Source organism: Saimiri boliviensis, chromosome 12, assembly GCF_048565385.1.
Source record: "Saimiri boliviensis isolate mSaiBol1 chromosome 12, mSaiBol1.pri, whole genome shotgun sequence".
Taxonomy (NCBI): domain Eukaryota; kingdom Metazoa; phylum Chordata; class Mammalia; order Primates; family Cebidae; genus Saimiri; species Saimiri boliviensis.
The window spans coordinates 114,979,512-115,006,930 of record NC_133460.1 but is presented as its reverse complement, the minus strand read 5'-3'; the positions used below and the strand labels follow the sequence as shown (position 1 = coordinate 115,006,930).

General features: G+C 52.5%; 1 protein-coding gene across 1 annotated transcript in view; it reads left to right on the top strand.

The window, feature by feature from the left end:
- Window positions 1-24,646, top strand: part of TCERG1L (transcription elongation regulator 1 like) — a 209,108-nt gene extending 184,462 nt beyond the window's left edge. The window contains exons 9-12 of the mRNA XM_039465219.2: window positions 3,893-4,028; window positions 13,933-14,022; window positions 19,428-19,546; window positions 23,725-24,646. Of these exons, the coding sequence (XP_039321153.2) occupies window positions 3,893-4,028; window positions 13,933-14,022; window positions 19,428-19,546; window positions 23,725-23,881 (502 nt within the window). The 3' untranslated portion in view covers window positions 23,882-24,646. The remainder of the gene's footprint in view (window positions 1-3,892; window positions 4,029-13,932; window positions 14,023-19,427; window positions 19,547-23,724) is intronic.
- The last annotated feature ends 2,773 nt before the right edge of the window (window positions 24,647-27,419 follow it).

Here is a 27,419-nt window from a genome sequence, read left to right as displayed (position 1 = left end):
GGCACACATACACAGGCTCACACACACACACAGGCACACACGCAGGCATGCACACACACAGGCTCACACACACACACATGCACACACACACACACACAGGCCCGCCACACACACACACACACAGGCTCACACACACACACAGGCACACACACAGGCACACACAAGTACACACACAGGCACACAGGCACACACACGCACACAGGCACACACAGGCTCTCACACACAGGCACACACTCAGGCACACACAAGTACACACACAGGCACACATGCACACAGGCACACACACACAGGCTCACACACACACAGGCACACACACAGGCACACACACACACAGGCACACACACACAGGCTCACACACACACACACAGGTGCACACACAGCCCCCCCCACACACACACACACACGAATCATTAACGGATCAACTGGCAAGCTCAGGAGCTGGGGGGAGGGACAGAACCAGGAGAAGACAGAGCCCCTGCTCAGGGGTGGGATGGTCACCACACAGTGGGGCAGCAGGCAGAGAGGGGCTGACCCTGGGCACGAGGGGTCCCCCAGGCCTACGGCACCCAGATTGCAGGAGCACTTACTCTGGTTAAAGGTGGGCCGAAACCAGGCCCCTTTCGACTTAGACATGGGACCTGGAAAACTTCCCAGATCTGCGAGTTAATTGAACAAGGCTGTGCCTGTTAGTGTGCCCACAGGGACGCCGCCTTCACCAGAAGAAAACCGTGGCTCGAGCCAGCTTTACTAAAAGTATTAGAATTTGCTTTCCGTTAAAGGTGCAGGAGTCGTTCAGCCGTAAGAATATCTAACATATATTTAGCTAGTTTGCATTTGGCTTTGCCCGATTCTAATTGAACTGATAGCCATGTGGAAGGCGCGCGGCAGGCCTAAACAAAACAGTTTGTTGAACAAGCTCTAAGACACCATCGCGTAGCCCAGAATGTGCCGATTCTTCTCATTTCAAGTTGCAACAATACAGGCCCTGTTTCACATTTCTATTTTTAGCTAATGAAAATTTATTACAGGGAAATCCTAATTATACCCTTGAATATGATACAATTGGAAATCCGCTGGTAATATTATTTTCTCAAAATTCCATGTAATCGCCTAAGGAGCAGAGAATGTAAATGCTCCTGAAATAGTTGGTCTATAAATACAATTCTCTAATGGGCTGAGCAATCTTTTTATTTCTTTGCACATTTGGCATTCGTTGGGATTAATCCATATTGCAGCCCCTGTGAATGAAAACTGCTGTTAGACATAAGGCATTGTGTGTTCTCAGCACGCCCTAAACACGGTCCGAATGAATTTCCCTGGACCTTGGACAGACCGTGAGGAAACGCTTCTCACTTGGCAGGCGTCGGGAGACCTGGATGGCTGCGTCTGGCCACTAGATGACCAGATGTACCTTTTCCTGTCTGTCCCCTTCCCTCCTCTCCAAATGAGGAAGGAGTAGAATCTTTTTTATTTTTTTGGAGACGGAGTCTCGCTCTGTCACCCAGGCTGGAGTGCAGTGGTGAGATCTTGGCTCGCTGCAACCTCTGCTTCCCGGTTCAAGCAATTCTTCTGCCTCCGCCTCCGGAGTATCGGGGACTGCAGGCACACACCACCACACCAGGCTAATTTTTTTTATTTTAGTAGAGATGGGGTTTCACCATGTTGGCCAGACTGGTCTTAAACTCCTGAGCTCAGGCAATCTGCCCGCCTCAGCCTCCCAAAGTGCTAGGATTACAAGTGTGAGCCACCACGTCCAACCAGTAGTGCAGTCTTTACCCAGCGTCCAAACCTCCTGGCGGAGGCCCACGTGGGCCGCATGAGCCTGCATGGTGGGAAGTTTCCCAGCGTCCCAGGTCTCCACCTCCAGGTGCTGGTAACAGCTCCGCAGTGTGGCAGCCACAAATGTCTCGAGACTGCCAGATGTCCCCTGGGGCAGAATCGTCGTCAGTGGAGAACATGGTACTATTGTCAAAACCCGAGCGGGACAGTAGTTAAAGCTGTAAAAACAGATCATATTCAAGACCGTTGCAAAGGAGAAGAAACCAGGCCCAGTTCCACGTTTGGCTTAGACAGGCTGGAGCTGATAGCTATGGTCAGGGTCGGGGGTGAGTGGATGGAAAACTACCAAGAACAGATCTCTGGGAAGGGGCGGTTCTGGCTGAACCAACCTCAGTGCATTCTTGCTGAGTCAGACCTGGGGGCGGTGGAGGATGAGGAACCTGATAAGGTGTCCAGGTGATCAGATCCAGAGAAGGATGGGGAGATGATGGCTCATCAATTTAGCAGGATGCTTGCTCAAACTGGGCAGTGCAAAGGTGAGCATGCAAGTCCCAAATCCTGGGCCTACTGTAGGGCTCGGGGCAGCTTGGTAGGACTGTGGCCTGGCAGAGACTCTCCCCTCTACACTAACATCAGAAAGCCCAGACTAGGGTTCCAGAAACTCAAAATGCAGATCCCAGGATGAGCTGGCTTTGAAAGGAGCAGGTAAGGCCCAGGCCTTCTAGATGCACATTCCTGCCAGGCCTGTGTCTCCAAGCACTCAGGTGGCTCCCAGGATGCAGGAGGCACTCAGCCACCGCTTGTGAGCGGACTCTTCATGGTTGCTGGCTGAGCTTGACCTAAGAGAAGCAGAAAATGAGGGAGCTCTCAGATGGGTGGTCGATGCCGGAATTGCCGTGAAACCACCAGGGAACTGTCATTTTGAATAGTTACTGCCCTGGGCCTGGCCTTCAGGAGGTGGAACGTGGCCGGACCAGGCCAGGAGCAGGCCCCCGAGGGCTCAGCGTGGTCAGAGCGAGGGTGAGCCGAGCCTGCGTGGCTTGAGGCTGCCCATCATGGAGAACAGGCTGCACCCTGAGAGGCAGGTGGCGGCCGATGGGCCTGTTCCCAGGCAGGGCCCGGCAGAAGGAGGGGAGGCCAGACACAGGAAGAACAGTGTCTACATTCGGCCAGACACTTTCTTCCAGCAGCATTTAGTTTTTTTTAAAAAGGATATTTCTAGATATTTCTTAGAATCCAGTGTAGAACCATAGAGAGATCTATCAGTGAGCAATTAAAATAATGCAAGGTGCTGAGTGGGTACGTGAGACAGGCGGGGCTCTCCTATTCCAGCCACAGGAGGAGCGTCCCCGCCTCCCTGCCCTCATGGTTCAGAAGGCAGCGCTGGGAAGCCGCCCAGCCCAGCAAGGTTGTCTCGTGGGGCTCCTCCCTCCCTGCCCGCCCTGGGTTCCACCCTGTGCCGCTCCTGCTGCTGCCCAGTGTCCGGGGCCTTGGCAGGAACTGCCCCTCTGCTGCAGGGCCCTGGTGGCCCCATTCTCCACTGTCCTCTGTGCCCATGGAGGGTCCCAGTCTCCTTCTTGGTCACAGAAGTTTCCCTTTGGGCTAGACATCAGGACATAGCTGGTTCTGCACATAACCGTCTTCCAGGCATTTGTCCAGAATGAAGGGGCTATGAGTGAGTGAAAGGATTGTTCAGGTGAAAAGCCTGCTCCTTACCCCTTCACCACCCCATCTCCGCAATGGCAGCTGATGCCCAGCTTCCCTGCTGTGGGTCGTGGGCAGCACGGGGAGCTGAAGTGAGGGTCTGCCCAGGAGCCACCCTGGTTGGCGGCCGGGGTGTGGTTTCACCTGCACCTGAGCTGCAGCTTCTCGCAGCTGGCCTGGGGCTGAAGCTTCAATCCCAGCCTCCCACCCTGAACACAGCCACGTCCCGTGCCCGCCAAGGGCAAACCTTCCACCTCTGCTGGGGAGACCGAATCAGGCTTTACAGGGAGTTGTCAAAGAGACTGCGTTTCTGAAAGAGTTCCCTTCTGTAGGGTTTGTAAAGGTTGCCATAAAAACCAGCGGGGTCTCCACGGGCACATCTAACTCTCCGCGTCTTATGTCCCTGAAGGACTGAAGGCTGCGGGAGTCCCAGGCCAGAGGAGGTGAAGAGAGAGGACGAAGGCACAAGGACGCCGCCCCCACAGATCCTCCTGCCCCTGGAGGAGCGTGTGACCCACTTCCGAGACATGCTGCTGGAGAGAGGGGTAAGGCTCAGCGGCTGCGGGGTGCGTCCTGCAGGAGACTCTGGGGAACAGCGAGTGAGTGGTTGTCCTCACCCGAGGGACACCTCCTCCTCACTGAGCTCCTGCCCCACCCGAGGGACACCTCCTCCTCACTACATGCCTGGTTGGGCTGAGCGACTGTCCTGGCCTGCGGGATGTCTCCTCCTTGCTGAGCTCCTGATCCAGTTGAGTGAGGAGCAGGTGATTAGTGAGTGGAGGCTGAGGGGGAGCCCACGTGGAGAGGAGGCCCTGCTTCACCTCTAAAGGGAGAAAGACGCCTTTGTGGCTTCTCCTGTGGGCGTGAGGCCGGAGAGGCAGGACGGCGGGGCCCACGGGAAGGGCCGGGTCCTGGGTGGCCTGAGGGAGCTCCGCTGTGCAGATGAGGTTCCTGCAGGAGCTGGGCCAGGTCACGGTGTGGCTTCCCCAGGGCTTGTCCATGCCACCCAGGTGGGACTCCCACACCTACGGCTGACCGTGACTGTTTTCAGTAAAATTAGGATGCCTTAAGTGTAGCTGATTTCCAAACCTCACTTTGAATTGGGGGGCAGGGGGAATTTTATATTCAGATCTCCTTCCACTGACTGTCATTTCCTGCTTTGACTGTTGGATATAAAGTGAGCCGGAGGCAGTGTTTCAGCCCGGTTGGATTTCCTCACAAAATAAGGCTGAATGCAGATGGCAGTGATGGGCCCCACGTGTGAGGAGATTTATATGAACACAGCAAATGGCCTTTCAGACTGAAAAGCAAGTTTCCTCTGTAGTCAGCACCCATTCCCCAGGCTGCTTCCTGCCCCCCGTCCACAGCCATTGCTGCTGGGAACTCCCAGGGTCCTGGAGAGATGGGGCAGGGGTGCAGCCGCCCGCCGTGGGACCCAGCTCCCTGCAGAACAGGGAGGTCTGAGCAGAACCCTCACAGGGTTAGGGCCGGGGCGCTGTCCGGGGTCCGGGTTAAGCTTTTGAGGAGCAGGAAAAATTGAGCAGGTTCTACCCCTTAGGAATTTTAAGGAAGAAGGGGCTGCAGGGGAGGTGCCACCGGGCACTCCCCATGTGCCTTCGAGCACTGTTCTTCATCCTGGTGGACGGCCCCGTGCCCAGGTGTGCACCCAGTGACTAGGCGGCCCTCTCACAGGGAACTTGCCCCTGCGGCTGTGTCTTACCAAGAGAGCCACCGTCTAGGAGAGTGGGAGCAGGGTCCACTTCGGGGGTGTCACTGGGTGTGAGGCAGGAGAGGCCGTTTTGTGTCCACAGGCCCATGGGCAGGCGGTTCCCACTCCTTCTGCTGGGCCCCTCCGATCGCCTCCAATTGCAAGGCCCTTGCGGAAATGGCTGTCGTTCTGAGTTTCTGAGCAGCCCTGGCCAGTCTGGCCTGGTTGGATTATCTGGTAGGAGACATGGCACGTCTCCCCTGAAACATGCTGGCACTGTGAACATTTGGGAAATTGAGTAAAAATTCCTTTTTTCTTACTAACATCCAAGTTTTCCATCTCTTTGTTTTGGAAATGAGCCATGCCCAATTTACCAACACGGTTTCAAACTAAGCTACCTGCCCAAGAGGCCAGGCTTCCCTTCCCAGGCAGGGATGCTGGCAGGCTCAGTTGACATGGCCTCTTGAATTTCTCCAAGTGGCCTCGGTTGAGAGATGTTACTAACAAGATTTTTAGTGCCTTCTTACCGCATTGAGGATGGGTGATTCGTTTCAACTTCTCAGATTATTGTACAGGAATCAACAAAATCATCTGAATGTGAAGCAGTAAACTCAGCATTGTGTGTTTGCCCCGAGAGAAAGAGACGGGGGTGAACCCAGGCCCGGAGCTTAGGAGGATTTCAGGAGAGGCCGGCACACAGCTCATGAGTAGAGAGGATCAATCTAAATTTACTGCTAATATCATAAGGCAATGCCACCATTTATGACTTTTCAGCTTTGTAAAATATGCCCGTGGATTTGCTCATGCTCAGGAGGATTTTATAGCTAAACCCAAACGGTTTCTGCCCGCTTACCAGGGGGGCACCAAAAGGTCGCTTTTTCATGGACTGAGTGATTAATAAGATTTTTTACTGCATTTGTTCAATACTTCAGTTCAGAAATTCATGGACTTACAGAGTGATGGAAGGTGGGCCCTGGATTTTTAGTAGTTTAAAAACGGTGGAGTTTGGGCTGTGCCATGGGGGTGTGCCCTGGGGCAGCAGGTGAAGGGTTTGTGGTTTTGTAGAATGTAAATGATGGTTCAGCAAAAGGTTTGCTTTTTGTATTGTTTTATTTTTGGTTTATTTTTTTTTTTTTACTGGTACAAATCCCAAAGAAGCTTTTTTTTAAAAAAAACTTGTCCATCAGGAGGAAGTTGAATGGAACAGCAGGTTATTAATTTAATCCTGCTGTTTAGGTGAATATATTAGAGATATTTTATTAAGAACATTTTCCTTCTGCAAAGTATCTCTCAGAAGTAGGTGATGCTCACCCAGGGGCCAGGAGAGAAAGTCCTTTTGAGAAGACTGGATTTTGATTTAGGGACCCAGGAGCTGTCCTCGGCTTGTGGGAGGCACCGTGGGACCTGGGGCATGGGGGAGAGAGTCCTGGGAAGGGTTCTGCTGGGGGTGGGCTGGGGCATCTGGGCTCAGGAGGGGCCAGGTGGGCTGCGGATCCAGAAGGCATCTCCAGGGCAGTGGGGGAGCCAGAGCTGCAGAAATGGAGCAGCAAATCTGGACGAGCTCGGGAACAGGGGTGTGGCCCAAGGCTTCAGCCCCCAGCCCTGGCAGCAGAGGTTCTGGGCTGAGGCCCAGGCGGATTTACAAACTCTCTTCATGTGGCCACTGGGAGTGCTGCGTGGCCAGGGCCCATTCCCCACTCTTAGTGGTCTCGAACTTCTGTGGCCCCAGCAGAGGCCTTTGGTCAGTTTTCCTGAGACCAGGGGAGACCGGAAGAGGCCGGAGAGATGGAGACGGCAGGAAGGGGAGGGAGCGCGCCCTCACACCTCGGAGCACTCTGGCTTGTCTGCCGGTCTGTCTTGTGTTTTCAACACAACATGAAATAATATAACATAATGTTCCCTAGGGGCTTTATTCATTTATTTACATTAGTGAATTCCACGCAGGCCCCAAGATAACTAATGGCAGCCTGTCCTCTGCCCATGGGGCCTGGACGAGGGGAAGGGCAGACTGTGAGAGGAAATTGTGATTGTATTTCAAAGGTCCAGCTGCAGGGTCATCAAGAGAGGAGGGTAATGGTGACAGATGGCTTCCTTCCGCAGGACCTTTGCACTCATAAAAGCCAGAAGGAAAATCACCTCTCATTTGATGAACACTTCATGCTCCAGGTCTATTATGGCCATTTTAAGATACAAGGAGGAAAAGTAAATACATTTGTTTTGATAATCAAATGTGGTCAAAACATTAGCTTCCAAGACTTTCACAAAAGTAGCCAGGTTTTGGCTTGAGATGGAAGTTAGCCACACATGGGGGACCCTGTATGACCCAGCCTTCCTTGAGGGGCAGAGACCGCAGCTGCTATCCCTGAGACACCCTGAGGACCACATCAGGAGCCATGAGTGGTGGGGGAGTGTGCAGACAGACAGATGCACACAAGTGTGCCCAGCTGAGCCCAGCCGGGCGTCAGGGTGAGAGCTTGCATGCTGTCAGCTCTCCATGGAGAGGCTGTGGACTGCGCCCCTGACCTGAGGCCCCTCCAGGCTGGGGCTTTATCCTCCAGCTCAGGACTGGCAGGACTGGCAGGCACCACCTTCTGCCAGCTTTCGTACTCTTCTCTGCTCATGAGGATCCCTGCCATTTTCCATGATAAAAGGATTGAAAAACACTCGAGAGAGCCTCTTTTGGTTTTAAAGATTGAAGGCAGCTTCTGTCGTAGGCTCCCTGCCTGTCCAGACCTGTCCCGTCCGTGATAACCTGAGAGCCATCACATGTGTGGGGCACTTCCGGGACTTTGGCATCCACGTGTGGCTGAGCCGTCCCCAAGCTCTCGGCTGCTTTACTTGAACGGAACCCCCTTTTTTCGGCGCTGACGCGTCCCCCAGAACAGGGCATGATGAGTTTCTCAGTCTTCAGCGAGGCTCTTGGGGAAGCTGGGACTGCAGTCACAGCCAGTTTTCTCTGGCGTTGTTTTGTAAATGGTGACCTTTTTCTTCTCTATATCCAAGGTCTTGGGTGCCTTCCCGGGGCTGAGGTGCCCGGCTTCAGGCAGGGCCTCGCCCTGGCCCATCTGCAGCAGGAGGCGTGGACAGCTGTGCTGCGGCCGTGCTTGGGGCCTCTGCTCTGCTGAGGGTCAGGGAAACCCGGGCCTGGGAGCCGCTCACGGCTCAGCTGGCCGGAGAAACAGCCGCCTTAACACCGGAGGGAGCCGGGCCAGACCACCAGGGCCTGAGCACCCAGCTGAATTGTGGACTCACGGAGGGCTCCTGAAGGAGAAGTTTCAGGTGTGGGTTGAGGAGGTGACGAGGCAGGGAGGGGCAGTTAGGAGACAGCCGTGGCTGTCCCAGAACCAGATGACCATGGCCAGATGCTTTGCCGGTGAGGTCTTCATGGTACCACCTGATCTGGAAAACACTTTTGGGTTCTCCAGACCAGGTCCTCGCCGCTGAGAGGGTGTTGAAAACAGCTGTGAAAGGGACAGTCCAGTTCCTGTGGCTGCGAGGTTGGTGCAGCTTCCCCTCCTGAACCTCAGACTCCCGGTGCCTGTCCACTTTCCAGCAGTGACGCCTGCAGGCTCGGACGGTGCCGCCCGGTGGCCTGCAGTCCAGGACGCCCACTGCCAGCCGGCCACTGTCGGCAGCATGATGCTTGGGCGACGTCTGTTTGGTGGTGGCACCTGCCAGGATTGGAAACTCCGTCCTGGCCGGCAGCCGCACGGCGCCTCCTCTGCAGCTCCTTCTGGCTCCTGCACTTCCAACAACCAGCTCCGGCTTCTTTCACTGTGAAAATCAGAGGTAATCGATTGCAACGCAGACACTAATGAGGGAACCGAGGAGCTGCAGCCGGCGCTCCCAGGGAGAGAAGAGAGTCCCACTGCAGGAGGCTGAGAGTGGAGGAAGGGGCACATCCCCAGCCCAGCCCAGGTGACCTCCAGTCCCCACTCTTGTGATTCAGACAGGGCGGAGCGCTGGCCCTGGAACAGTGACCAGATGAGAATGTGCAGTGAGGGACCAGCAGTGCGGGCCTCGGACAGAGTCAGACCCTCTCCCTCCAGCCAGGGGGCTGAACAAGACCCTGCTGTTCTCCCACTGAGGTGGCTGCAGCATTCACAGACATGGCCACGGTCACAGCCACAGTCACGTCATCTGCAGGGGCAGAGGACAGGTGTGCGGAGACACCAGGATCGCTGTCACTGTTCACTAGGGGGTGATGTCAGGATGCAGAATGCGGTGAGGAAGAGGGTGGAACCACGAACTTCTGCAGGAAGGGGTCTAAGGTTTACCCAGGAATTCAGGTTTTTGAGCTTAAAAGCTGCGAGGGAGCACTCACTACACCACGTATAAAATGCCGAAGAATCAAAGTGTTAGTCAAGAGGAGAGACGGAGGTCTCCACTGAGACGTGGAGACTGCTGAGAGGAACAGCATGTCCTGGTCTCGGGACGCGCTGGGCAGACAGGATTCTAAGCAACCCCCCACCCACCACCGCGCCGCTGTGCTCCCCTGGACCGTCCTCCCCTTGAGTGTGGGCGAGGCTGGTGCGGCACCCCTGGTGACGTTGCACGGTGTTGTGTAAGACTCAGCCTTAGCCAGGGGGATTCTCTCGATGGCGTGAAGAGCTGCCCCACTGTGGGGGCCCTGGGGAAACACCTGCAGGCAGCTGCCTGGAGCCGAGATTGGCTTCCAACTGGCTGAAGACATGGCAGGCTTCAGCCCTGCAACCACAAGACTCGAATTCTCCCAACATCCAGTGAGCTTGAAAGAGGACCCCAAGCACCAGATGAGAACAAAGCCCCGGCCAGCACCTCGTCTCAGCCCAGTGGGATCTGGGTCGAGGAGCCCAGTGCCCCCATGCTGGACTCAGGACCCACGCAGGGCATGGAGTGACCCGAGGTGGTGCTTGTGAACCGCTGAGTTTGAAGTATTCGGGTAAGCAGCAGCAGAAACGCACATGTGAAGGAGATTCACTGGCCACCAGTCAGCGACCTGTCTGAGGCTGGTGGACAGAACACCCACGCACACAGCAAATCATCCGAAATGGGTTTGTTCCCCGCGGACAGGAAGCGAGGGTGATAGGAGACTAGGGTGCCTCATGAGCCAGTCCCCGAGGCCCAGGAAAGCTGCAAGGGAGCACTGAGCCTCACCTGCATGTCCACTGGAACCAAGGGACCCCAGAAAGCAGCCCACCATGAGTTTTGTACCTTGGGGTCCTGTGAGCCACTGGGCTACAGCTTGAAGGATGTCTTATTTCTGGGGTGGGCCCCACACAAAGCCTGGGTGTTCTTGGTGTGTTGCATTCCCAGTACACTCCAGCCGTTCTGGAGAGACACAAGCCAGAAGCAACCAGGTCTGTCCATGGCCACCCAGAGAGCAGTCCTGTAGCACAGCCGGACGTAAAAGATATACAGCTGACGGTTTTCTTTCTCGGGTGATTCGGCATTGTTGGACTTCCTTGGTGGTGGTGGCGGTCGTGTGTGTGTGTGTGTGTGTTTGTGTGTGTGTGTAGGCGCACATGTGCATGTGTGTATCTGTGTGCATCTTTGTGTACATGCGTACATTTGCACAACGATGTGCCTGTGCATGTGTACGCGTGTGCCTGCATGTGCGTGTGTTAGCGTGTCCTATGTGTGTTCACGTATTTGCATGTGTGTGCAGCTGCATGTGTGCTGTGTGCTTATGTGTGTGTATAGTCACACACATGCACACACACACACACACACACACACACGTGTACAATCTTGGCCCCAAGGAATGTGCTCTCTGGGGACGTGTTTCTCACAAGCTTGGGAATGTCAGGCTTCCCTCAGAAGCAGTTCACAGGATTCCTCATCCCCATGGCTGTCAGGACCCTTTTTTTGGGAGAAGTCCTGTGCCCATCTGGAGGACAGGGAAAGACCCTGTTTCACACACGCTCTTCAGCTTTCCCTTCAGCACCGACTTCGATCCTGGGTCCCCACCCGGCCCCCTCCCAGCCACTGTACTCTGACCCTTCCTTGAACTGTCCCTGATATGAGACAGTTGGTTTTATCACTGTAAGTTGTAATCATTGTAGAGATGGCTTATCTGACCTTCTATATAGATTATAAACCCCTTTGCAGGTAAAAACTGTCCATCATTAATTGAAAATTTATTTTATTCTACTTCTAGACCTCCAAAATTGTCAAGAAACTGATGTGGTTATGCCACACAGGGTCTAATCCTCTTCTGCTCTTCCTGCAGAGCTGGGACCTTGGGATTGTGCCTAGGTCCCTGTGAGATGGGTGTGTGCCATCTGACTGGGCTGAGTGGAGCTGCCCATAGCTTCTCTAACAACCCCAGATGCTTCTGTGGGCACCTGCACTTGGTCAAAGCTAAAGGGACCCATTCTGCCTGGAGAACCTCCCAGTGTCGCCACCCTGCCCTGAGCCCCAGCAGTGCTTCACCCTGTCCTCACTCAGTGTTGGGGAATCCCTGGGTGGACCCTGGGTCATCCCACCCAATAAAATAGCTCATGGGTATTACAGAAAATGCTTTAATTTGATAGTTAAAGACAGAAATTGCCAGTAAAGAAAAGTCATCTGTTATAATATACAAATAAAGTACATGTTTATTGAAACAGAACCTCTATGAGGAGTATTTTAAGCATGTGGATGGGATTCTGTTTTTGTAAACTTTCAATTACTTTCCCCTCCCTGACCCTGCCCAGGTATTCAGCCACTGCCCAGATCCCAGGGTGGTATTCCTCAAACGCATGTCCCCTCTGACTTTCCTTCTCTCCTGTCTCTGAAAAGAACGCCCAGCCTCCTAACCAGGTCTCAGCCTGCCCTGCACCTCAGCCTCTGTCTCTGCTGCCTCTTCCTGCTCCTTCCTGGGCTCTGGCATCCCCAGGCATCCCTCCTGCAATTCCTACATTCCCAATAGTTCATTACCCAGCCTTTGCCCGCACTGCCAGCCGGTCCTAGAATCCCTCCCAGGCCCCCTTGTGAAACATGAGGAGTATTTATGTTCCAAAGTCACAGCAATCTAGAAGCCACCTCCTCCCCAGGCTGCTGTGGGACCCTGCTGCATCCCACTGGTGTCCAGGTCTGTCTCTGCCATCTGGCGTCCAGTTCCTAGTGCCATCTTAGGAGTCCGTTAGCTCCTCACCAGCACTACCCTAGACCATGGGCTTCCTGATTTGTTTTCTCAGGAGCCTCAACACCCAGCTTGGGGCCCGAGGCACAGTCAATACGTTGGCCCTGTTTTTCAATGAATGCATTTATATTCTAAATGTTTTAAACATTCCCCTGCTCTATCAGCTGAGAGTCTAGAAGCAATGACACATCTCTAGCCACGAACCCATCCGTGCCCAGATCTTAGCTTCTGTAACAGCCAAGCCTTCTTGGAGAATTGATTGATACAATGGCAAAGGTGGGACAGGCAGAAGATGGGCCTGGAGCACCCTTCCTGGCAGAAAGTAAGGAGATGCCCCGAAGGCACAAATGAGGAGCAGCTGTCAGAGGGACACGGGAGCTGGGAACCCACCACGAGAGCTCGCCAAGGCCAGCGTGTCAGAAGCTGAGCAGGAAAAGAAGCCGAGTCACGCCGGAGTTCCGCTGGGGCATGGGCTGCATACCCATGAGTCCATAGCCGTATAAATAAAACACTGAGTGTGTAAGGAATGCGGAGGCACGGACGAGCGTGCACCCAGAACGTTTCCTGGTCACTCATGAGTGACTTCTCCTCCTCGGAAGTGGAGCAGAACCCGCGACCCCAAGTGTGGGCTGCTCGTGGCAACATCCTTCCAGAGTGGACAGCACAGAGAGGAAGGCTTCGCCACGGGGAGACCTCAGCCAGGCGGCCACGGCCACCACTGCCGGGGAGGACTCCTGTCAGCGGCGTGTCCCCGGCTGTGGCGTGGTGAGAATGGCGTTTACCTGCATGCTCTTCCTCCCAAAACCCATGACCCCAGGCTATTTAGGAGGAAACCCTCAGACAAATCCCCACCGAGGAGCGTCCTGCAGTGCACCTGACCGGGGCTCCTCAAACCATCACGGTCATCAAAGGCAAGGGACGTCTGAGACCCTGTCACAGCCGAGAGGAGCCCGAGGAGATATGACAGCCAAATGTGACAGGGTCCTGGGCAGAAGCAGAAAATCGGGTAAAACCTAAGGAAATCTGAATAAATGCAGACCGTTGTTAGTAGCAATGTGTCCGTGCTGGTGGTGACAATCGAGCCTACTAATATGTCAAAGATACACGAGATTGAGCATCAGTATACGGGAACTTTCTGTAATATTCTTGCAAAGTTTTGGTAAGTCTAAAACTATTGCAAACAAAATAATTCACTTTTTAAATGACCTACTTAAAAGAGGTTTAACGGTGATTACAAATCAACTAAACTCAGCCTGTTTTCAAGACATGGTTCTCTGTGATGGTCTGTAGAGGTTCTGAAAATTTTTACAAATGTAGTTTCTCCTTTCGAGATGGGGAGTTCCAGAATGCCACACCTCCGCAGATATAATAGAGGTTACAGAAAAGGGACACAACCCTGGAAGATACTCAAGAAAGAAATAGTCACGAGTCTACAAATGAAGTTTTCTGATGTTCTAGGTATTGATTTTCTTGGAAAGTTTGGCATGTGTAAGGCTTATACAGCACTGCTTCACTGAACGTGTTGTACCTTAACGCAGGGTTTCTTATTTGTTTGTTTTTAACCGTGGATCATTTCAGCACAGCTCCTGGCTCAGCATTAGATGCTAACAGCAACTCTATTGATATCTTTCTTTAGGTATCAGCATTTTCTACCTGGGAGAAAGAATTACACAAAATCGTGTTTGACCCACGCTATCTCCTGCTCAACTCTGAGGAACGAAAGCAGGTAACGTGGCGGGAAGGCACTGATGGCAGAGACGCAGCGCCAACGCCGCGCTGCTTCCGGGGCCTGGGGAGCTTCTCGTGGCTGAAAACCAGACACGGGTGCTGTGACTTTGGCCAGTGGGGAGAGTTACAGCTCCGGTACTGTCGCTTGCAAGCTCGTGAACAGAAGAGTTAGGGGGACGGAGGAAGGTTATCCTGGTCGTTATTCTTACCTCAGCATTTGGTTATGACCCTGTAAGACAAAATACTTTTGAAGATGAAAATATAAATTTTAGGAACATTAACCCTTATTGCAAATGACAATAACTAATATGTTAAAAACACCAAATACTGAAAGTATTATATAAAAATAGTGAAAGAGGTGGTCTCCTGTAAGATCTGAAGGTTTTGTATACTTAAAGTCTTATATAATATGAAAATTGTCAGGATCAAGATGAAGTCGCTAATGTTAAGAAAACTCTGACAAATAGAATGGGGGAAGGCCAGGGAGAGGGTGTTCTCAGACTTGGATACCTGATCACTAAAAAGACTACAAGAACCACAGCCTTGCACATAAGGCCATCAAAACCTTTTTTTTTTTTTTTTGAGACAGGGTCTCACTTTGTCACCTAGGCTGGAGTGCAGTGGTGCCATCTCAGCTCACTGCAACCTCCGCCTCCTGGGCTCAAGCCAGCCTCCCACCTCAGCCTCCTGAGTAGCTGGGATACAAGCACCAGCCACCACGCCTGGCTAATTTTTATACTTTTTGTAGAGACAGGGTTGCTCTATGTTGCCCAGGCTGGTCTTGAACTCCTGGGTTCAAGCAATCCTTCCACCTCGTCCTCCCAAAGTGTCGGGATTACAAGCGTGGGCCACCCCACCTGCCTCATCACAGCCTTACACATAGGACGCATTTCTGCAAGGACACCCGCCCAGAACCGCCTGTCCAGCCTTGACTGGCTTCGTCCTGCTGTGGATCTCTGTAGCCAAAGAGAATTATTTCCAAACAATTATTTAATCCTCTCATTTTTTTCCCTTAAAAATCATTGTCCTTTTTTACTTCCCTAATGGCATGTGTATTCTCATTGCAATGCTCTCTTCCCAAATCAGCAACCATTTCCTTTTAAAGAGCCTCTTTCTGCTTGTTCTTAGGATAACAATAATAGTAATGAAATAGGAGTGGTCCAGAGAACAACACCAGCACAGGAGAGGGTGGAGGTTCTAGAGAATCACGAAGCACAGGAGAGGGTGGAGGTTCTACAAATCGTCACCCAGAAACACAAGGAATTGATTCGAGGGGGTTTTCTGGGGATATTTAAAGGAGAGACATGCCGGGGTCTGCCCTGGCTTTTTACAAACTCGGTCCCTGAGCCAACACTGCTTTCTGTATCTAACAGTCAGAGGGACAGACATGTTGGAGTGGCCTGCGGTTGCTGGGGGAGGGCCCAATGGTCCGATGGCATTAGCTGACATGGCCTGGGTCTGTGTGGCCTGTGGAGCCTGTCCGAGAAGGGCCCTGAGGTGGAGACTCTGGAAGGTCCAGACTTCCCTGTCCTGTTAGACTCCACGTGTGAGGTCACGTCTTTCCCTCCCTTTGCCCTTTGAGTCCAGAAACCGTGAACATGGAAGGTGAGCTGAAAACAGAAGTGCCGGAGTTCATTCGGGAGGAGGGGGCCCCCGTGTCGGTGTCCACTGGATTCTCACACCAGCAGAGTCTCATAAAGCCCTGGACGGAGAGCAAAAGAATTGCGATTTTATTTTCAATTCTGTCCTCTGCTCATAAAGCTCCGTTAAGCAAATGCCTGAGATGATGTCAGAGAAGCTCCAGCCCACAGAGTCTCAGTCACGTGGACCCACATTGCTCGTTGTAACGAGTTCGAACTGTGTTCCCACCCCCAGTCCCCGCCCTCACCCACCACTCCACTCATGGGAGCTGGCCCCTCTCCCGGAGCAGGCTCAGGGGTAGGCTGGGCAGCCTGGTGTGGTCCCAGGATTGACAGCCTTGGAACACAGAACCTGAGCCTTTCAGGAACTTGCAATTAATAATCCTCTGTTATCTTCTAGCCCAGTTTCATTTTCTATAAAGAAACATGTTAGAGTATAAAATATATGAAATGTGTTATCGTAGTCTCAAAATAATGCTACGAGAGTTAGCTGAATTTGGGTGTTACATATTTTTTTTCCTATAGCTAAGGAAAACCCTAAACTTTAATAACTAGTAATATTTTGCCACTTTGATGCAATTTTTTAAATCAAAAATTTCAGCTATGGGCTGGGCTTGATGGTTCAAGTCTGTAATCCCAACACTTTGGGAGGCCAAGGTGGGGGGATCACCTGAGGTCACAAGTTCAAGACCAGCCTGGACAACAGGACGAAACCCTGTTTCTACAAAAAAGGCCAAAAATTAGCAGGTGTGGTGGTGCTTGCTTGTGATCCCAGCAACTTGGGAGGATGAGGCAGGAGAAGTTCTTGAATCTGGGAGGCAGAGGTTGCAGTGAGCTGAGATCACACCATTACACTCCAGCCTAGGCAAAAAGAGCAAGACCCTATCTCAAAAAAATAAAAAAAAAAATCAGTTATAAAAATGCATAGCAAGGAGCCTGTGATGTTATGTGACAGACTCACTGGAGGCCACAGGCAGAAGCCGTAAACCTGGCGGTGTCTAAAAGCCGTCAGCACACCTGTGGCGTGGGCCACCATGGACTTGGTTGCTGTGGCCAGTTTTCTCTCTCTGTACTGTGGATACTTTTTGAGGCTGTTAGTCCCTTTAACGGAAGGTGAATAAGTCAGATCATCCCCACCGTAAAAAGAAAATTCAAATTTGTGATCAAGCCCCTTCCAAATGTTCTATTTTAATGCTAAGGCACATGTCTTAGAACAGCTGGGAACACAGGGGCCCGGTCGGCTTGCCGGATTGAAGTGGTTCACGGGCAGGGCAGCGCTGGCCCAGATGTCTGGGGGACATGGGCATCCCACCCAGGGCTCATCCAAGGGAGCTCTGTGAGGCCAGACGTTCTTCAGGCCATCGTCAGAGATAGCAGATGCCAACCCTGACGGGGCTGGGCCCACCTGGGCCGGGATGCCCGGCCATCGCCTGGCTGGGTCATCTGCAAATAGAGGAGATGAGAGTATGGCTGGTGCTAAGTACCCACTGTCCGGGGAAACCCCTAAACATCCCTTGGAAATCACCCAGAGGAAACCGCAGGCCTGGGCTAAGGTCCCAGAAGGCCCAGGGAGAGAGAGGAGGAGGCAGCCCACGCCGTAGCCAGCACACCAGAGTGTCCGGAGGGCAGAAGAAGTGTCTGCAGCCTCTTCCAAGGGGAGCAAAGGGGAGCATGGCAGCTCGTGGGTGGGTGGGAGGGAGGCTGGACTGGGGAAAGAAATCACAGCCGGACCCCATCCAAAGAGCACAGTCCTGTTTAGGAAGACCTGGGTTAGAAGTGCCAGGCGTGGAAGCTGTACAGGGTCTACCGCCACACAGCGTTTCCATGGGGAGGGCTAAGGCCCCTGGGGTGACGTTCTCAACCCTCCCTCTCCCTCCCAGGGCTGCTGCACAGGAGAAGAGGGGGATCCTCCAAAGAGTCAGGGCAAGAGGGTGAAGCAGGTGCGTTTCTACGGCAACAATAGTTCTCTGTTTGGTTGCACAGGAACATAGAGCAATGATGTCACGGCCAATGGACTCTCTTTTAGGAAGTCATGCTCCATGTTGGATAAAACTGATATCATTTGCCAAGGGTGAAAAACAAAACCTGCTATGTTAAATTATATCAGCATAAAATAAAGCAACGGAGCAAAGGGGGAGGAAAGAGAGGAGCCGCTGATGAGATGGAGAAGTGGTTGTAGGCAGAGAGAGAAGCAGGCATTTCTGAAGAGCCCCGAGCCCGCAGCCAGCCGGGCTCTCTCTCAGGTTTAACATTAATAGAGCAAAACTCTGGCTAATGATGGAGCCACATGCTCGTATTTGGATAATAACCCTGCATTCATTTTGTTTATTAGTTAAGTATAAGACAGCTGAGAGCTTACATTGCTATTTGCCTTGAAGGTAAAAGAAGCCAGTCACACTCCTACTTACATATACATGCACACATTCTCAATTTAAGTCATACTTATGGATGTTTCATTTTGCTGCTGTATCTTCAGGAGACCAGTGGCATTTTAGATTCATAATCCTGTAAAGGTTTGCCACTACGGAAATGGAATCTGAACCAATAAGACAAAGCTGGAAGAGAGCCGCTCCGGAGAAGGGGCTGAGCAGTGCTGGGCGGAGGCCGGCCCCTGCCCACCCTTCCTTTCCCACCCCCACGCTGGATGCCCGGTCCCGGACACGTTCTAGGATCTGCCTGGCTGTTGGTTAGACTGGTGTACAGCTGCTATTTATTGGCCTTGGAGGATCCTATGTGGACTTTTTCTTGATATTTTATTTATGTTTGCATAAACACATCTTCAGTTTATTTTTAATGTCCTTGAGTTTAGAGTAGCATTCGGAATGGAGTAGCTTTGCCCCCTCTTTGACTTTATAGTCTATAAATGACCGTTTTTCGGTTCTTAGAACAAGGATCCATCTTACTCTGACAGAAAAGAGGTTCTGTGGCCCGTCACGAAGAGATTGCATCTCGTTACGCGGCTGCCGGGTCCCAGGAGGAATGCCTGGAGCCTTGCCCAGAATTGCCTGCCAGCTGATATTCCCTTCCTTCCCACCAAGGAGCAGGGTTTTCCTGTTTGGGGCAGCATTTGAGACGCACTTCTGGTCAAACTGGGTTTGCCCAGTGCCCGAAGGTCAGGCCTCCTGGTGGGTTGTTTCCACACTGGTGATCCAGGCAGCCTGGCGTCCGTGACCTCCTCAGAAGAGGCCACTTATGAGTCCACGAGGCCACGAGTCCTTGCCACCACACCAGACTCCCAGGTTCACAAGTGGGGATCAGAGGTGCTGAATCTACTTTCTTTTCACAAGTTAAGGCCATTTTTTGGAGACTCAAATGTCAATTATGTCACCCTAGGAAGTGACTAACACAAACTAAGTGCTCCACTGTGTTCTGGTGCTGCTGGCAGAGCTGAGGAAGTGCCCGGAGGCCACTGAGAGGGACACTGTAGCCTGCAGCGGGGGGTCCAGATTCCCACCTGGTCCGAGACGCCTGCGGATAGGGCGCCCAAGTCGCCCTCCAGGTTTCTCTGGCAGGGCTGTTTCGCGTTTGACCCAGAAACAGTGCCTGTGTGTGGAGAAAGGCTGGGGCTTGTGGGGACCCATGTTTAATTATTCAGACTGCTCGGATCACTGAGAGCCATGCTGAAGGGCTATTGCTCATAGCTCCAGCAGCTGCGAAAGGGAACAGCTTGCTGTAGAGTCTTCCTGCTTTTTCATGTTGTGCTTGGAATACACGATTTCATGTCTGATATGCAATTTCATAGCGCTTTTCTTCTGTGTCTAAGATATTTGAACAGTTTGTCAAGACAAGAATAAAAGAAGAATACAAGGAGAAGAAGACTAAATTGTTGCTAGCCAAAGAAGAATTCAAGAAACTTCTAGAGGAATCTAAAGTGTCTCCCAGGTACGGAGGGAGAAACAGACCCGGCGATCTCTGGGGCTGGGAACTTGCCAGTTACAAGAGGATTCTTCAGGTTTGTTTTTGTGACGTTGGGTAAGCCAGCCTTCCACAGACACGAAAGTGTGAGCTTTAAAGACCTGCGTGAGCCCCGACCATGCTGCCCGCGCGTGAGCCTGCAAACACCCCTTCTTCAGTCTGGGGAAAGCGGGCTATTTGCTGACCAAACGTGTGACCATTTTCTCCCCACCCTGCATGCATTTCAAACGTCCACAGCCCCTGACTGACCCAAATAACCAGTCAATACATAAGCTCTCATGAGATGAGATCGAATTTCTGATCTAATGATCAAGAAGCAAAAATTCACAAACAACAGACAACAGCGCCGTAACCCCCGGCACCCACCTCGGTCCCAGACGTCCTAACACTTGGTCCCAGTTCGTGAAGGTTTGATATACTGGACAAGTGAACTGAGTTACCTTAGTTGCCAAAACTTACTAAAATAATAAACGAGGCGTTTTTCCATGATATAAGACACACTTAAAAGAAAGTAGATGTTAGAAATTGGAAGAATCCGTAAGCTTAACTCTTTCTTAAAAATTAGCTTTGATCAGCTGATCCTTAAAAAGTAATGCACAGGTACTGCTATAGAATTATAAAACTGCAAGTTGTGGAAGCATAAAAATGGTTGACAATGTATTTTTGCTTTAGACTGGAGCACGCAGAGCACTTCGTTTTTGCCTTTGTTTTGCTTTGCCGTTGGTTTGTTTTGAGACAGTCTCGTTCTGTCACTCAGGGTGGAGTGCAATGGCATAATCTTGGGTCACTGCAACCTCTGCCTCGCAGGTTCAAGGAATTCTCCCTGCCTCAGCCTCCCAAGTAACTGGGATTACAGGTACCCACTACCACACCCAGCTGATTTTTGTAATTTTTAGTAGAGACGGGGTTTCACCATGTTGGCCAGGCTGGTCTTGAACTCCTGACCTCAGGTGATCCACCCACCTCAGCCTCCCAAAGTGCTGAGATTACAAGTGTGAGCCACCACGCCCAGCCAGCATCCGTTTTTAAATGGACATTAATTGATGCTTTCTGAGAAGGCATAGGCCTCCTTCTTCTGACCTATGATTTGATTGATTAATAATTGGGTGGCCTAAGTTAGTGCTAGTTACATAGTCCTCACACAACTTCTCTAACTAGTCCAAGTATGGGTACTTTGTCAATGGGAAAAAAATAGCATGAGTCATCTTCATCAGAAGTGCTAACATAGACAAGCAAATGTGTGCTCTGTTGCTTGCAAGCTGTGATTTTCTATGGTTAAAGCAGTCATGAGAATGCTAGGTTCTAGCCACGGCTTACCTGTGTCCACCCCCCAGGTGGCCATGGGACAGGGGCAGAGGAAGAGGTGAGGGCTCCCAGGTGGTCATGGGACAGGGACAGAGGCGGTGAGGGCTAGGGGAACCTTCCCTGCTTTAGTTCACAGCCTGGCCCCGACCCTTCTTATCCCTTCTTATCCCCTTCTTGTGGGACCTTCCTGGGCTCCAGAGTTCTCCTCCGTATGGGAGGATGACCTCACAGACCTCAAAAAGTGACCAGGAGGACGCGTGAGGGGCTGCAGGGAGAGACCACCTTAGCCCCTGGCAGGCGGGCGGGGCTCCGCAAGTGATGGCTGTCATCACTATTAAGACACTGGCCAGCATTCTGTGTCTATCTATTGATAGAATAGTAGCACTAAGCCACATACTCCCCTTCTAGTGACTATATCATGAAGACTAAGGAAAAAATGTTCAGAATGCATTGAGCAATTCAAGACCAATCACACGCACACAAGGAAAACGAGTGATAGAAATCAGAGGGAGCTAAACTGACTTTTTAAAATTAGATTTAATTGCTGCTATTTTAAAAAATATACTGTATTGTATGTATTTAAAGTAAGCAACATCATGTTAAGGGTACATAGAGATCATAAAATGCTTACGATAATGTAGCAAATTTTAAAATTCACCCTTGGGATATATCGCTTTCATAATTATAAAGCTTTTTTATTATTATTTTAAAAGTAGCTAAGTTTGCAACATCTCAAGAACTTCTTCCAGATCTGACTGCTGTTCCGTAGGCATCCTAGTGAACGATGTGCAATTCCCATGACCACGTGCTGGGCAGCCAGGCATGTCCCCGGGCAGGTCACGTGGGCCTTTGATAGCAGCCTCCTGGGGCTGTGCAGCCTCATGCAGCCATACAGGCCCGTCCTAGTGGCCTGTCTCAGCCTCAGTCCTGAGCAGCCTGTGGGAATGCTGGTGAGGGGACGGTCTGGAACACTCCCGGGCAGGTCCTGGCCCAGCCCTGCCCACCTCTCCGGAGAGCAGCCACCAGGGACTGGGTCCTAACCAGGTGGGGTTGGCCACCCGGTGGGGTTGACACCTGGTGCCCCTTCCTGAAAGCTGCAGCCTCCTTCCTGGCAGGCTGGCCTGAGTCCCACTTGGCCTAGACAGGGCAGAGGTGCAGGGCCCCTGATCCAGCTGAGCTCCCAAGCTCACACCACAGCAGGGTAGCATCAGCAGAAAGCCAGTGGCGCCCCTCAGCATGGCTCAGAGGCCACGGACAGACGCGAGAGGCTCCCTTTCTTTTCAGGGATACTTCTTTACAGAGAGGCCCAGAATACGGCCTGCCTAGCAGCTGTCCCTGCCCCGCCCCTAACTGAGAACGTGCAGAGGCCTCTCTAGCCAGGGGAGCGTGGACTGAGTGATCCCCTGCAGGTCAGGGGTGGAGGGTGGCTTAGCCAGGGCACGCCAAGGTTGTTATGACATCAGTAAAGGAAGGAAGCCCGAAGGAGGGAGAGAAGGGAGAAACGAACAGGGAGTAAAGGAGGGAGGGAGAGTGCTAGGGAGGAAGGGAAGGCGGGGGGCAGGACGGAGGGCGGGTGGAAGAGGGCAGCCAGAGAGGAGCTGTTCTTGCGAGAGACGAGAGACGTCCCAACGGAGAGCAGGGAAACAGCAGTGCCCTGAGGACGGAGCGAGACGCATTTGCTCCGGGACAGAAATGAGCTCGAGTCTGCTAACGACGTGTCCTGTCTTCCAACAGCCATGTCGGCATAATCTTGCTGTTTGTATATTTCAGAAGCTATTAAGTGATAATAATTTAACACAATAATTTAGCATCTGCAAAGAAGTGTTAAATTCTCTGTAACGAGAAATTGAGGGGAATAAGAAGAACCCCCTGGTCAAAGAATGATTGCCTTGTCCAGGCACCCTGGGGCACGACGCCCAGGCCAGGCCCTGCTCCACTGGGGCTGGACCAGCGAGGGCGTCTGCGCCTTGGGCCCTCTGCCCTGGCCCTGCTCCTGGCTTCAAGTTCAAGGCTAAGAGAACAAGAAGCTGTGGGACCCGGTGCCTGCAAAGGTCAGTGTGCTCACCGTAGAGGCACGTCCTGTTTTGCCCTCTGAGCTGCCCCAGCCTTGAGAACGGCCTTGCTGGTCCTGGCCGGGTCCCTCAAGTTTTCTTACGGGGCCCCACCTGGCCTGGCATCGCCAATCCACTCCATCAGTATTTGGGGCTTGCTGCTTGCCAGGCACTGGGCTAGACATTCAAGACGCGTATTGGAGAACAAAGCAGATGACGCCTCCCCATTCGAGTGTGGGAGCCCAATTCCACCACTGAGGTTTAACGAGATCACTGTGGCGAGGGCTGTGATGGAGTCACCATTCTCTGAGGCTCAAGACAGGGCGAGTTTCTCAAAGAAGACACCCTGGCCCGGTTTCCCAGGATGAGCTGCTCTAACTGGGTAAAGAAACAAGGGAAGGCTGTGCCGGGCGGAGGGCACAGGCTAAGAAAGACTGTGGCAGGCAGATCGTGGTGGTAGCAGGGGAGGAACCCAGGAGACCCGGCGGGCAAAGCTGTGATGGGGGCAGGTGGGAGTGACAGGTGTGTGAGACAGTGGGGGAGGCTGATGGGGGCGGCTCATTTCCAGAGACCACTCAAAAGAGAGACGAGGGGGGCCCGCAAGTGCAGGTGGTCAGGGCCCCACAGGACCCCCGTGAGGACCAGGCAGGGCCAGCCAGAGCCGCTCACCCACCGGTGCCCTGCGGCCCACAGCCGGGCCTGGTGAAGGGCTCACTGCTTGCTCAGGGAGACCACCGTGGGATGTCTGGGGAGACCAGGGTTGCTCTCAGGAAACTCTTTCTTTTTCAGGACCACGTTTAAGGAGTTTGCAGAGAAATATGGCCGGGATCAGAGGTTTCGACTTGTTCAAAAAAGAAAGGACCAGGAGCATTTTTTCAACCAATTCATACTTATTCTTAAGAAGCGGGACAAGGAAAACAGACTAAGGCTGCGGAAAATGAGATGAGTTTATGAGAATGCAATAATCCTGGGGGTTGGCCCTGGGCCTGCTGGGGCGAGAGGTCAAGGTGGAGACAGACACAGGTGTGAGGCGGCCGGGACGTGCACAGCCCAGCGGTCACCGGCGCGGTGGGGTCCTCGTTCTCAGAGGATTACTGTTTCATATTGAAGCTCTCTTTTTTGTACGTTCAGAGTTTGATGCATTTCTAATCACCACGATATGTCGATCCCTTAATTGTTTCAATTATGCAAATGACTTGTAATATACACAAATTATAAATCCACTGCAGGACTCTGGGGAAGCAGGAACCGGAGCCTCTGTGACAGCTTCAAGGCATTGGTTTCATCATCTACGACGATTATGGAAAACTTTTCTGAAAACCTTTGTGAATGGTTTCATTCCTCCGGGATTCCCGCAGTGTTGAGGAATTCCTGACTCCGTCCCCAGGTCTTGTTCTTGTTTCTGAGTAGCAGCAATAGGGTTTTCATCATTAATCATAGTGACAGCTGTGAGCATCCCACACTGGACCACCGACCACTTACAGGTTTCCAAGGGCGACTGGGCGTTCCTCCCGGAGGGGCGTCCTGGCTTAGAGCAGGGGGCCGTGCTGGTTGCCACAGGTCCTACTTCAAAAGAATTAATTTTGTACAAAATCATCATATTAATATTTGAGTTATTTTTATTGTATGCCCAGAGTTTGCATGAGATTTTTTCTCATCACCTTTGTATAAAAAATTTTTAATTTTTTTATCAATAAATATTTTAAACCTCTGTGTGTGTGTATGTGTGTGTGTGTGTGTGTGTGTGTGTGTGTAACTAAGACATTCCTTATGATTTTAAGCTGCAAAATTGTGTTTCAACTAAAGATACTCAGTTCTGAAAGATTCAGGGGGAAAAAAAACCCCGACGTCTGCAATAAAGGTTGTGAAAATGCCAGTCACACAGAATCTTACTTTTCAGCATAGTTAATCGTCCTGGGTGGAACCTCATGTGGCAAAACCTTCACTAATTAATTGCATTCCTTAAACTATTGAACATCCGTTTATTTATTTCAAGATTTATGGAGTTCTCTGTTTAGACACAATGTCTTTGTCCCCCAGTAAGCAGCGCCACAGCCTCCTCACCTAGCTACCTGCCTTCGCCTTAATTAGTTCCCATGAGAACACTTTTTCCCACACTTATAAGGACGTAATTGGGCCAGGTGGAATCCTCTCTTCACTGGGATCAGCTGTGGTCCCGACACCAGCCCTGTTAACCCCTCACCTTCCGTGTCGGGCAGCCCCTGGGGGTCCCGGGGTCATCGCGCAGGATCAGGCCATTTTTGGTGCGAGCTGCCCTCCCACCTGGCCGTGACCCGTCGAGTTGGAAGCGCCTGTGACAGAGATGCCAGAGCCAGACTCCGGGGGAGAAGTGTCGGCCGTGGGTCAGCAGAGGCCTATGACGAAAGTGAAACCACCCTGTGATTTGAACAGGGACCTGTTAATGGAAAGAAGGATGACCACCCCAGGTAACTGGAGTCTGGAGGCTGCTGAGTAACGTGGGCGTGCCAGGTGACAGGAACAGCTGGGGCCACGGGGCTCCAGAGAGTGTCGGAGGAAAAGGCCTCCCCAGCAGGGCGGGGGTCTGCACCTCTTGGAAGAAGGCACAGCTGTGGCTGGATGCAAGGAGACAAGTCATCGAGGTGCTGTGCGGTGGGACTTGCTGGAAGCCCCACCCTGGGGTGCTGGGACAGCATGTGTGTCTCATTAGGAGGACTGTCGGGGTGGGGGAAGCTGCAGGCACTGGGTGCTGCTGGCACTGATGGCGGGGGGGGGCTGCAGGACTGAAAGGGAGGAGCTTCTGGGACCCCTTGGGTTTTACAGGAAGGCACTGCCGTCTCCTGCCACTCACTGTGATGCATTTGCAAAGCCACTGCTGCTGGCTTCTTGCCCTGGCACAGGCTGATGACCTGAGCACAGGGTACCAGGGACTACGACCCGCATGGGCCCCTGGACTGCAGCCCGATCCACCCAACCAAAACCACAGGTGCACAGCAGCGTTTCACCGAGAGTGCACGCAGCGTGGGCAAAGCTGCCCTGACCATCCCAGGAGACTCAACTCATGGCCCCAGCACCCCCCCTCCGCCCACAGTGCTGCCACCTGCTGAGCTCCTGGGCCCCCAACAGAGGAGGGAAGGTGCCTGCCAGGACTCATGGGGGAACCCCCAGCTGTGCTGGCTGCAGACATCAGCGATGGTCTTGTCTGCAGTGATGCTGGCAGCCACTGTAAAGGTGGAGTCTCAGTAAGTGGCCTCAGAGCTGTCAAAGCCACCACTTTGTAAACCTCTCCCTCCTCTCTGTGAATGGGGAGCACCGGCTTCTGGGCTAGGGTTACCAAGGGACCAACTCCAGCAAGAGATGAAGAGATCTGGAAAGAGTGGGGATGGGCACAGTGCACAGAGATTCTCGTCCCATGCGCTTGGGAATTCCCTTCACAAGGCAGGTGAAGGGGTCATGGTGCCCGCTCTAACACCAGGAGCGAAGACCACGGCCGCACGGCCACCAGCCCTGGTGAGCTCTCCTCCGTCACCCCTGGCGAGTGGCCATCTGTGGGCCGCCAGCGCCATGACCCTCTCATCCTGCCATCATTTCCATCGTCATCCAGATACTAATGATGGAATGCTGATGACAAGGTACGGTGACACCGAAAATGATGTCAGCAGGAGCGCACGGGGAGGGCAGCATCCTAGCTGTGTTCATGGAATGTGAAAGGACCTGCCCCCTCTCAGTGCTTAGGAATACACAGGCACCCCTGGCCTGGATGAAAACTCCCGGGCATTTTTGCTTTTCATCCAAATCTGCGGGGCCTGGTATGTTAGTTCACGCAGCCCTGAGTATGAATCTCAGAGGATTAGGTGATTTGAAGTTGTGGATAGCTGAGTGATGGAGCTACCTCCTCGCTATCTACCTGCACGCCCATCTGTGGGCCCATCAGCAATGCCGTGGAGATGAAGGGGGACGCAGGTGTGATTAGGGACGTCGTCAGGGGGCAGAACGCGCGTGTTCTGAAACAGCACGCGCCTGTCCACGGGGAGCGCATTTCCAATATTCTCCTCCTTTGGGGGCTGCAGATATAAATAACCTTTTTAATTTTAGTACATATTTATTATAGAAAAACAGTATTAGGTTATAATTTCATTTTGTATGCTCCATGTTCCCTTTAAATGCCACTAACATAACTTGGATGAACTTGGTAATAACCTCTGAACTCGTAGAATTTAGAAGGAAGCTACAGTATTCTATTAGAGCATCCATCAGGAATCACTGAATCCCACTCAGGACCAGCAAGAGAGTGGAAGGAGAGCCAGTTCCGGCCTTGGTCAGGGGACAGAAGCTTCCTGCCAAGCTCTAGAACCCAAGAGCTTCCTACAGCTGTGGGCAGGCTGGGCCTGCCCACTTCTCGCCTTCCTGGGCCCAGTCTTTCACTGACGCCCCCGGCCTCCCCTTGCTCCTTGCTCACCCTCCTCTTGGACTCTGCTCTTCTCTTAGACTTGTCCCTGGGTCTC